This window comes from Phyllobates terribilis, unplaced genomic scaffold (genome assembly GCF_046119375.1).
Source record: "Phyllobates terribilis strain yellow unplaced genomic scaffold, ASM4611937v1 Scaffold_13__5_contigs__length_258822181, whole genome shotgun sequence".
Taxonomy (NCBI): Eukaryota; Metazoa; Chordata; class Amphibia; order Anura; family Dendrobatidae; genus Phyllobates; species Phyllobates terribilis.
Window position 1 is genome coordinate 143,241,221 of NW_027362773.1, and position 11,723 is coordinate 143,252,943.

General features: G+C 43.3%; 1 protein-coding gene across 2 annotated transcripts; it reads right to left on the reverse strand.

Annotated features, from left to right (window-relative positions):
• Positions 1-311: 311 nt before the first annotated feature.
• Positions 312-8,206, reverse strand: TNNI2 (troponin I2, fast skeletal type). 2 transcript variants are annotated; one of them, XM_073658756.1, is made up of 6 exons: positions 8,109-8,206; positions 6,166-6,224; positions 4,714-4,842; positions 3,275-3,364; positions 1,065-1,241; positions 312-811 (listed from the first exon to the last, which is right to left on the reverse strand). In XM_073658756.1, the coding sequence occupies exons 2-6, from the start codon at positions 6,202-6,204 to the stop codon at positions 716-718; spliced, it is 531 nt and encodes a 176-aa protein (XP_073514857.1). In that variant the 5' UTR covers positions 6,205-6,224; positions 8,109-8,206; the 3' UTR covers positions 312-715. The 2 variants fall into 2 exon arrangements, with proteins under 2 accessions (XP_073514857.1, XP_073514858.1); XM_073658757.1 differs by lacking the exon at positions 8,109-8,206 and adding an exon at positions 6,306-6,401.
• Positions 8,207-11,723: the final 3,517 nt, after the last annotated feature.

An 11,723-nucleotide genomic window follows, 5' to 3' on the forward strand; every position in this document is an offset into this window, starting at 1 on the left:
GCGTCCCCAGTCTCATATCTAGCGCCGTCAGCAGTTTTGAATAATCCATCTGCTGACCGTCTGCTTTTAGGCTTTCCTGTTCGCTTTATACTTCATTTGGCATAAGATACTCAAGAAAAAAATATTACTCATAGATTTCAATGTTTTATAGGACACCGCACTTCCCAATAGAGACATTTCTGTGACAGCTGGTGATGTAATTGTGTGCCAGAAATTGAGAATTTAAATACGATAGCTCCTTTCCCCACGCACAATCCCAGTTCTCGTTCATTCAGGTGATATAGGCCTTCTTCCTAGTACCAATGCAAAAATCAAAGTACAAGATTTTATTAAGGACAAAGAAGAAAGAAGAGTGGCGTCACCTACACGTCAGGTATCATAAACCATAAAGGACGTCACACGCTTTATTTACACGGTTATGGTCTCACGTCCACATAACACAGCACCTGCCGAACCAGACTGTGGCTAAAACAGAGGGGAGCTGTAAACCTGTGTCCCCCTTTGCCAGTCCAAAACATACTGTAAGACATTCTCTTGGGTTTTTAAAGGTGAGGATGAAGGGAAGGCTTCATTAACCCCTTGGCTGCTGTAAACATGGGTAAGGATGAGCAGCAGAGGGGTTAACGCCGAAGTTGCCAGGAAAGAGCTGTGATATGTTGAAGCGGGTGTCTTTGGCAGCTTCGGGTTGAGGATAGCCGTGGTCATAGTCAGGGGCTTAGGCCTCAGACTCGAACATCTTCTTTCTGCCCTCCATGCCGGATTTCTCTTCAATGTTCTTACGCCAGTCACCAACATCACGGAGATCCTTCTCCTAGAGTTGAAGAGACAAGATTTGGTTAGTGACTAGTTTGGGTTCATACTTTATTATTTCTGCTAACCTGGAATAACTAGTTGGGATTTATGTGCGATGAACTTCTGCTTGAGTGGTGTCAATAAATATCAGAATAATGGACTTTATGTGTTACATCATGGAAACATTATTTCTATTATGGAAGTATTTTACGTAGAGTATCATCACTTTTGTTGGATAAAATACGTCTTTTCAGACGTTTTATAAGCCTCACCTTGTCAGTGTCCTCTTTCTTGACCTGTTTGAGGTTGGCACGGAGCTCCATGTTGACCTTGTGCTTGGAACCAAGCAATGCACGAAGCATGGCGTCAGCAGACATACGTACACGTTTCAGTGCTGGCCTCTTGAATTTACCTCTCAGGTCAAAGATTTTCTGGTTTAAGTCTTCCAGCTTCATAAAGCACAAAAAAACAGATTAGTGGGATCATTTTAAACACAGTTGAAGATCTGCTTCTTGAACGTTTGGACTCAAGAAGACTACATTCTGTCCAGAACTCTCATTTGTTTCTATGGACGATACGGAACAACATAGCTCAGCAGCTCCATGGATCAGAGCCTGGACGGAGTTATTCTCATGTCAGCTATGAAATTCTGAGATGTGAATAACCTTATAACATCATCCAATGACTTATCAATTATTGTACATCACAGGAAACAACATGGAAGGAAGTGGTGTCCAATAGTAGATAGCTGGAGAAAAGTGAACTCTCTTTGAGGATTCACAGCACGATGTACATGTAAATATATACAGTGCTGGCCAAAAGTATTGGCACCCCTGCAATTCTGTCAGATAATACTCAGTTTCTTCCTGAAAATGATTGCAATCACAAATTCTTTGGTATTATTATCTTCATTTAATTTGTCTTCAATCAAAAAACACAAAAAGAATTGTCCTAAAGCCAAATTGGATATAATTCCACACCAAACCTAAAAAAGGGAGTGGACAAAAGTATTGGCACTGTTTGAAAAATTATGTGATGCTTCTCTAATTCGTGTAATTAACAGCACCTGTAACTTACCTGTGGCACCTAACAGGTGTTGGCAATAACTAAATCACACTTGCAGCCAGTTAACATGGATTAAAGTTGACTCAACCTCTGTCCTGTGTCCTTGTGTGTACCACATTGAGCATGGAGAAAAGAAAGAAGACCAAAGAACTGTCTGAGGACTTGAGAAACCAAATTGTGAGGAAGCATGAGCAATCTCAAGGCTACAAGTCCATCTCCAAAGACCTGAATGTTCCTGTGTCTTCCGTGCGCAGTGTCATCAAGAAGTTTAAAGCCCATGGCACTGTGGCTAACCTCCCTAGATGTGGACGGAGAAGAAAAATTGACGAGAGATTTCAACGCAAGATTGTGCGGATGGTGGATAAAGAACCTCGACTAACATCCAAACAAGTTCAAGCTGCCCTGCAGTCCGAGGGTACAACAGTGTCAACCCGTACTATCCGTCGGCGTCTGAATGAAAAGGGACTGTATGGTAGGATCCCCAGGAAGATCCCACTTCTTACCCCGAGACATAAAAAAGCCAGGCTGGAGTTTGCCAAAACTTACCTGAGAAAGCCTAAAACGTTTTGGAAGAATGTTCTCTGGTCAGATGAGACAAAAGTAGAGCTTTTTGGGAAAAAGCATCAACATAGAGTGTACAGGAAAAAAAAAGAGCCATTCAAAGAAAAGAACACGGTCCCTACAGTCAAACATGGCGGAGGTTCCCTGATGTTTTGGGGTTGCTTTGCTGCCTCTGGCACTGGACTGCTTGACCGTGTGCATGGCATTATGAAGTCTGAAGACTACCAACAAATTTTGCAGCATAATGTAGGGCCCAGTGTGAGAAAGCTGGGCCTCCCTCAGAGGTCATGGGTCTTCCAGCAGGACAATGACCCAAAACACGCTTCCAAAAGCACTATATAAAATGGTTTGAGAGAAAGCACTGGAGACTTCTAAGGTGGCCAGCAATGAGTACAGACCTGAATCCCATAGAACACCTGTGGAGAGATCTCAAAATGGCAGTTTGGAGAAGGCACCCTTCAAATATCAGGGACCTGGAGCAGTTTGCCAAAGAAGAATGGTCTACAATTCCAGCAGAGCATTGTAATAAACTCACTGATGGTTACCGGAAGCGGTTGTTCGCGGTTATTTTGGATAAAGGTTGTGCAACCAAGTATTAGGCTGAGGGTGCCAATACTTTTGTCTGGCCCATTTTTGGAGTTTTGTGTGAAATGATCAATGATTTGATTTTTGCTTCATTCTCTTTTGTGTTTTTTCCGTGCAAGCAAATTAAATGAAGATGATAATACCAAAGAATTTGTGATTGCAATCATTTTCAGGAAGAAACTGAGTATTATCTGACAGAATTGCAGGGGTGCCAATACTTTTGGCCAGCACTGTATATCATCGGAAGAAGCTTTTTCAGCCTCTTGCTCACCTCCTTGCTGCTCTTTTGAACTTTGGCCTCCATGTCGTATCTCTCTTCATCTACCACATCAATCTTGGAGTGCATCTTCTTGCAAAATTCCTGGAAGGAGATATGGAAGTAAGGAAAAGAAGGCATTAAGTATACTGAAGCTACCCAGCTAGTCCTTCTAGAAAATACAGAATTCATAATATGATCAAACTTGGGGATCATACATTTCTGCAAAAGCCTAGTCGAAATAATGGGAAAACAAGTAGCACATGGTTACGAGGAGCAGGCCAGAAATCACACTTTCTAAGTATACCATGAACTGAGCAAACATGCTCTGCATGTACTTAATCCATCAGGGTTAAATAACATATTAAAGAGAGTCTGTCTGCACAAAATGACCATCCAAGCCAAGCACAGGCACTGGGTGCACCCTTGGCGTGGCCAAACAATGGACCTTCACTCCTACTTGTTTTCCATCTTTCTCCACCCTTCTCTGACTCTTGGAATCCAGAGCTGTCAATTAAGGCAGGGGGGACAGAGATAGATGGAGAACGAGTAGTAAAGAAGGTGCACTTAGCTATTTGGCCACACCAAGGGTGCACAGGGTGCCTGTGTTTCGTATGAAAAGTCATTTTGTGTTGACGGACTTGTGTTGACCTAAACATTAGGTTTCAAATGCAACATTTCTGAATAGCTTCAGTAGCTTTGGCTGCAAGTATCCCTATTACTCATCCTCACAGGAGTCCGGAGCCCCTTTGGCCATTACTCTACTGGTCTGGGTCCATGAAAGAATATGTGAGTTCAGCAGTCCAAAATAGATTTTTCGATTCTGCACAGCTACTAGTTTGACCACAGTGCTCCCTCCATTTTACAGAAGAGTATCGAAAAAGCAACAACAGCTCTTCAATATGGGAACCCAACCACTCTCAATGGCTAAGCTTCTTATAAGTGTGACATGGGGGCAGGGAAGTAGCTATAAAGGGCGGTGCTTACTGGTTAGGTACCACTTTCACAGGCCCACTTGCTATATAAATAAACAAGAGTATTGTAAATGGCACATTTAGGTGGCGACCCTGTTACGGATTTTCCATTGGGGTCCAGGAACTTTAAGCTATACCCATGGATGCATTGGCTACTTCTCCAATTTTATGGGCATCTCTGGACTGGGGCTGAAATATTTAGTATAAAACAGGAGTGGACACAGACAGAAGAGGGCCCTGTGCAAGAACAGTATATTGCAGCCCAATAGCTCATCATAAAGCCCAATTCCACCTGCTTTGTGGTAGAGGTGGCCCCTTTATCTTTGGTCTCTGTGCGGCTGCCCAGGTTGCTCCAATGGTATATCCACCCCTGGTATAAAACACAGCAATGATCTTACCACCAAAAAAAAATCAATAACTTGTATATTAGTCATCAATAAGCCAAGTGAGAAAGCACCATTAATAACATCTGTAGGGTACCTGCAGGTCCTGCAGAGAACTTGGCAAACTCAGGGGAGGACAGTGCGCTGCCAGGTAACTTTCCTTCTCAGCGGCGATATCGGCTTCCTCTTTTTCAAGAGCAGTTTTTGCGACCTGGAGCATCAAGCTCTGCAAAGAGAAGAGGTGAATTGTTAGAGGCCGTGGTGAGAGGACTAGTAGGGTACATTATGGTCTATGCGAATTGTGGGATACATATTGTGTCCAATTATCATGTGAGGGTATAAATGTCAGTCTTTGTTTGTTTTTACCAAACAGTTGCAGCGTTAATCAGATAGTTACAAAGTTCTTTCTACTTTTATTTATTTTCATTTGTTTTATTTCTGTTTCACTTTCTGGAGATGGTCAGTGCAAAGTAGAACAATAGTATAGAAGAGAAGTATTGTTTCTGGAAATGCAACCAATCAAGGTCCAACTGACAACTAGCAACTGATCAGATTATCAGGGATGTGCCGTGTTCCAAAGTACGTGTCTGCCTATAATGTAAGTTTTTTTAAAGGGTCATCAGGTTTTTGTCACTTAATCTGAGAGCAGTATAATGTAGAGACAGAGACTCTGATTCCAGTGATGTGTCACTTACTGGAAAACTTGCTGTAGTTTTGATAAAATCACTATTTTATCAGCAGGAGATTATATTTAGACTAGTAAACCTGCGGCCATGTAGTTAACCACACCCCAACCACTGATTGGCAGCTTTGTGCCTATGCACATTGTACACAGAAAGCAGCCAATCAGTGATGTTGGTGGGGTTATACAGAGCTCAGAATTCAGAGATCTACTAGAGTTGCGGCAGATTAAACGGTAATTTTATCAAAACTGCAGCAAGCAGCCCAGTAAGTGATATATTGCTGGATTAAGGGTCTCTGCCCTACGTCAAGCTGCTCTCAGATGGGGTAGAAAAATCCTGGAGAAGACAGATAACCTTTAACATTGGATGCAATTGCCAGTGGATGGGTGATGGCACAATACCATTGAATTGTATACTCGATAGTTGAAGGAATGGGTCATCTTCAGAAATATTACTGAAATACCATACAGACATAACTAAATAATCTTTGGCACAACTTCTAGTATCAGCAAAACTTCCCTAAATATCACGTAAGTTGCACAATTTTGGTTGCATTGTCCCTGATGAGATCATGCTCGTACACAAAAACATTTCAATATTCGGGACTTTGATTATTCTAGAATGTGTATCTAGACCAGTAGTGGACACTGATGGAAGGGGGTCCCTGATTTGAGCCCCCTTACATATTAGGCTCCACGTTGCACCAATAATATGTCCGCCTCTGGTCTAGACTGTCAACAACTTTTACTACCTGGAAATGTCATAGTTGATCTGTTTTGGGGACATTTAGGTGTAGGTTGCACATGTGTGTTTTGGGAGAATGAGGTAGATGTGAAGGAATGAAGACATAGTTGCACTGTACTTACCTTCAGATGCGTCTTACGGGTATTCGATATCTTAGACATCTTGGCGGTTTATGTGATACCTGCACAAAGAACACAAAAGAAGAATCACAGCTTGTCCACTTTCTTCTAGAACACAACCAACGTGAGGGGGAATCTCCTACCTGATAGCACTTGAGAAAGAACTAAACTGTCAGGTCCCAACCGAATCACAGACTCCAATTGTTTCTTCAGTTTCTACCCATCCCCTAAATAGCTCCTAACTTCTGGAACGGGTATCATAGAGATTGACACCTAACCCCTCTTTTAAGTCATCTGATCTCATGGGAAACTTTGTAAGACTTTCCCAAAATATCTTGAGGAACCTTTAAGGAACGTCAGCTGTCTCTCGCCCCTCTGACATGATGCTGCTCTGCAAATCTTAACTACCAACCCCCAGCCAATAAAGAGGGCACAGGTGAAAATACTGAGGATTATTTACTCCCACTGCTTAAAACTGACACCAGACATCCTAATGGAGGTCTTATTTCATACTCCAAATTAAGAACAGGCAGTGCTGGGTTATAATGCTGAGTATCTCTCTCTCTGGTCACTACAGTCAACACATTGGGTGTGACGATACCAAAGATCGTCGTCTAGGTATGCAGGGCTACATGACAATGATCATTATACCCACAGCTCGAAATATAATAATGGGAGTAATGGTTATGGCTGCTGACATCTTAATGGGAATACTATGTCACACAATGGTCATCAGCATCAGGAGAGTCCAAATGCTGAGCACATTAAAATAACCTGAGAAGTCCTGGACCATTTTTAACCCCTCTCAGAGATAACATGGAACTAATACTCTGATCATACCCAGAAGAAGCACGTTAGGTTAGGAGTTATAGATGCCAAGCATTATAAAAAGTGTACAGTAAAGCCTAAAAGGCCACCTAATAAGACCAACTAATAAGACCACGTCTTTAATAAGACCACCTAAGAAGACCACCTCTGTAATAAGACCACCTACTAAGATCACCTCTTTATCCAGACCAGATTTCCTATGACAAACTTTAAGAGGTTTGTGCCAAGCTTGGAAGTTAGCCCCCCAAACATAGGATAGGAAGTAACTTCCCAATTGTTGAGGGTCCTATGGAGAATCAATGAAGCAGAGGTGCTCAATCTCTGCTCCCATTCTTGTAATGGTGGAGGTCCCTGTGATCAGACCCCAATGGATTGGGAAGTGATTCCCTATACAGCGGATAGGGTAAAACTTCCAAACTTGGCACATAACCTAATATATACTGACCATCGTTATGAGAAGACCAACTCCTCAAGAAAACAACTTTTCAATGCAGTTTTGAATAGTCATCTCAAAAAGGTTTTCCTTTATTTAAAGCAACATGTTGTTCTATCACTTGACACAATTTTCTCTAAAGAAAAAGTGATTTTACATAGGACTGCAGTTATGCCGCTATCTTAACTATAAGTATTTAGATGACGTATCCAGCTTTCCTACATCTTTGTAGGTTTTGTTTAAAGGGCAAAGTAATGTTATACAAAGATTCAGTCAATATTTACTTGATACATTTGTCTCCATCTTGTACTAAAGGATCCATAGCTTTGGATACAATATACCTGAAACTTTCATCTGCAACATATGAGATCTGTTCTTACACAATGTATTGCTCCAACCGAGAGTTATGCTATTGTCTTAGGAAATCCTCCTCTTGTGACACATGGAAGAACGATTTCTGTCTATGTGTAATTTATCTACGGTTTATATGGGGCATTGGCCTTGATTTAGAGCTTAGCACACTTGCCTATGGTCACGTATTTATGTGTCAGCTGTTTTGTTCCGGTCTGTTTTCCCCCCATCGTAGGAATACATATATTTGGAGTGCACACGTTTGTCTCTGGATGCATTGACAGTTATGCCAGCCCCTGGTGCCTTATTGCCCTGGCCAGGATTTTTTTCTTACCTGACCCTCGTGGACGGAGCCCTCTGAATGAAGCAGGGATAGGACTGGCCGTAATGGGCAATGAGGGGGGTATTAATGTGCTGGGGGGAGGCCCAGATTATTGCTGCTTAGCTTAGTAAGGGCATGCAGACCCCCAGCATCCAATCACAGGGTGGGAGACACAAATACTCAGGCCCTCCCACAGCAGGTCATCTTAAGACATCTTAACCCTCAGTCTGCTGCAAACTATAGTGATCTCATAAAAAGCATAAAAATGTATTTTCTTGGTATCATTATGGAAATCTATCTATCTATCTATCATCTATCTATCTATCTATCTATCTATCTATCTATCTATCTACTATTGTCATCCCTTAAACCTTTTTCTCTCCCAGTCAGCAGTTGTAGGGATGCCCACTTTCCCATTGTAGTATTAAGCCCACCTATATTTACATTCACCAGCCACTGATATAGGATACCACAGTCTTTACGGTCCCTGACATTCCCTGTTATTTTATTGCTACTCATTCACACACCTCTGCCCTGAAATGTCCTCAAACATTCACTGTGTTTGCCCCCTGGGGACTTAATGATTTAGTCAACAAAGAATAAAATGCAGTGAAGTGCTGCCCCTTGCTGGACACTATTGATAATGCAAGTCATAGATACCTCCCTTTAATTGTATATAGCACTGACATAGTCCATGGCATTGTATAGGGTGAGCCAAAAGGAGGCATATACAACCCCTTGCAAAAATTATCGAATCACCGGGCTCGGAGGATGTTCATTCAGTTGTTTAATGTTGTTGAAAAAAAGCAGAACACAGACATGGCACAAAACTAAAGTCATTTCAAATGGCAACTTTAGGGCTTTAAGAAACACTAAAAGAAATCAAGATTAAAAATGTGGTACTCAGTAAGGGTAATTTTAACATTTTACAACCTTATCTGGCCATGTGCTGTGTGACACATGCATACAGTGCTGAAAAGACATGGGAACCGCATTGGGAAGACCCCTGGAAGCATCTCTGACACCCAGGTCACTGCCTAAAAGTGTGCCCATCAGAAGTGATCCTTGCCGCATCAGAAGATGCAGACTTGCAACTATCCCCGTGCAAGTCCTTGTCCCAGGGCAGTGTTCAATTGTACCTCCCCCATTCCTTGCAATGCAAGCCAAATATGCAGCCAACCACCCACCCACCAGCAGGCTGCAATACTATACTGCTAGCTTGCACTTGAAATGGGGCCTTTTAGTTTGGAGGAGGCCGAAGCTGGCCACTACCTCATGGCTGCGTCGGCGGCGAGGTCTCCATACTCAGTCCCCAGCCGCCCTGCGGCCGGGTGTCCACGCTTGGTCCCCAGCCGCCAGGGGGAGGCCAGGTGTCCATACTTAGTCCCCAGCTGCCCCGCAGCCGGGTGCCCACACAAGGTCCCCAGCCGCCTGGGGGCGGTCGGGTGTTCATAAACGGTCCAGAGCCGCCCCTATTAGTCCCGGTGCGCCTTATACACAAGCGTGCATACCAAAACATTACCTGTGCCCTCCCCTGTGCATTTAGTGGGAAGGACAGCCTAACCACAAACACGTGGACAAGTGAATGTGGCCAGGGATGGTCTATCTGACTGACGCCTTCACACTGGGTTAATATTGTGGAAGCCGGGACACAGTTGGACACTGGGATGCAACACGTCCTCCAGACATAGAGGATTGCGGGTCCTGGGTCAATCAGGCTTCAACACAAAGTTCAGAAGGTAGACAGCAGCAGTGGTCGGCCTCCTACACAACGAGTAAATTATTCATGATCATGAGGCCATCCATCTCCTTAGCTTTCTGTTTCTTGGAATGCAAGCTCATGTATGTGGTAGCGGCTAGGCCTGAGGTGGTCAGCATTTTGGCACATATCCTACCTCCTCCAAGGATTTCTGGATGTTTTCCTGCTACTATCCCAGTTCTATGACTCCCGTTAAAACAAAGCTTCAGGTGGTGAATGATGGATGAGGTGGTGGCAAAGGAGAAAGAGCAGGAGGAACAGGGACCATTCACATCAATATCAGGCCAGTCAACCACACATGTCTTGTAGGATATGTTTCTGTACCAAAAGGAGCGGTTCGCCTACACAGTTATAGGACATACAGTGAGTGCAATGCCTACCAAAGATTTGGAGGCACTCCAATGCCCCTTGGAAGTGACATAGAGGTTAGAGGGCCTTAACTAAACCGTTTTTTCCATTTATAGCAACTGGGTCTCCTGTACACTGTTGGCCTAAGCAGTGAATGGAAGGCTTTCCAAAAATTATGAGGAAATGCAATGTCCCTTGAAACAGACGTGGATTACAGCGTACTAAAAAACTTCTACCCATTATTGGGGAGTGGGTCTCCCTTAGTGTTTGACTATGCATTGAAAAGCAAAAGCTGATTAAAATTAGGAGGAAATCCAATGCCCGTTGGAAGAGTCGTGGAGTTCAGAGTGGTTTAACAAGACAGTTTTAATGCCCCTTGGAAGAGACATGGAGGTCACAGAAGCTTAACAAGACGGTTTTAATGCGCCTTGGAAGAGACGTGGAGTTCAGAGTGGTTTAACAAGACGGTTTTAATGCCCCTTGGAAGAGACGTGGAGGTCCCAGTGGAATCAAAAGACAATATCAATGCTCATTGGAAGAGTGGTAGAGGTCGCAGTGGAATAAAAATACAATATCAATGCCCCTTGGAAGAGTGGTGGAGGTTACAGTGGAATAAAAAGACAATATCAATGCACCTTGGAAGAGTGGTGGAGGTCGCAGTGGAATAAAAAGACAATATCAATGCCCCTTGGAAGAGACGTGGAGGTCACAGTAGCTTAACAAGATGATTTAATGCCCCTTGCAAGAGACGTAGAGTTCAGAGTGGTTTAACAAGACGGTTTTAATGCCCCTTGGAAGAGTGGTGGACGTCGCAGTGGAATAAAAAGACAATATCAATGCCCCTTGGATGAATGGTGGAGATCCCAGTGGAATAAAAACACAATATCAATGACCCTTGGAAGAGACGTGGAGGTCAAAGTAACTTGACAAGACGATTTTAATGCCCCTTGGAAGAGACGTGGAGTTCAGAGTGGTTTAACAAGACGGTTTCAATGAACCCTTGGAAGAGACGTGGAGGTCGCAGTAGCTTAACAAGACGGTTTTAATGCCCCTTGGAAGAGACGTGGAGTTCAGAGTGGTTTAACAAGATGGTCTTAATGCCCCTTAGAAGAGACGTGGAGGTCTCAGTAGCTTAACAAGATGGTTTCAATGCCCCTTGGAAAAGACGTGGAGTTCAGAGTGGTTTAACAAGACGGTTTTAATGCCCCTTGGAAGAGACATGGAGGTCCCAGTGGAATAAAAAGACAATATCAATGCCTCTTGGAACAGTGGTGGAGGTTGCAGTGGAATAAAAAGACAATATCAATGCCCCTTGGAAGAGACGTGGAGGTCACAGTAGCTTAACAAGACGGTTTTAATGCCCCTTGGAAGAGACGTGGAGGTCAAAGTAGCTTAACAATACGGTTTTAATGCCCCTTGGAAGAGATGTGGAGTTCAGAGTGGTTTAATAAGATGGTTTAAATGCCCCTTGGAAGAGACGTGGGGGTCCCAGTGGAATAAAAAGACAATATGAATGCCCT

Bases quoted from the DNA above. Each gene is read 5' to 3' on its own strand.
- TNNI2 (XM_073658756.1), bottom strand. From the start codon at position 6,204: ATGTCTAAGATATCGAATACCCGTAAGACGCATCTGAAG. The intron at 4,843-6,165 runs GTAAGTACAGTG...TTCTCTTTGCAG, and splicing joins CCCGTAAGACGCATCTGAAG to AGCTTGATGCTCCAGGTCGC. The intron at 1,242-3,274 runs GTGAGCAAGAGG...TGCTTTATGAAG, and splicing joins TTCAAAAGAGCAGCAAGGAG to CTGGAAGACTTAAACCAGAA.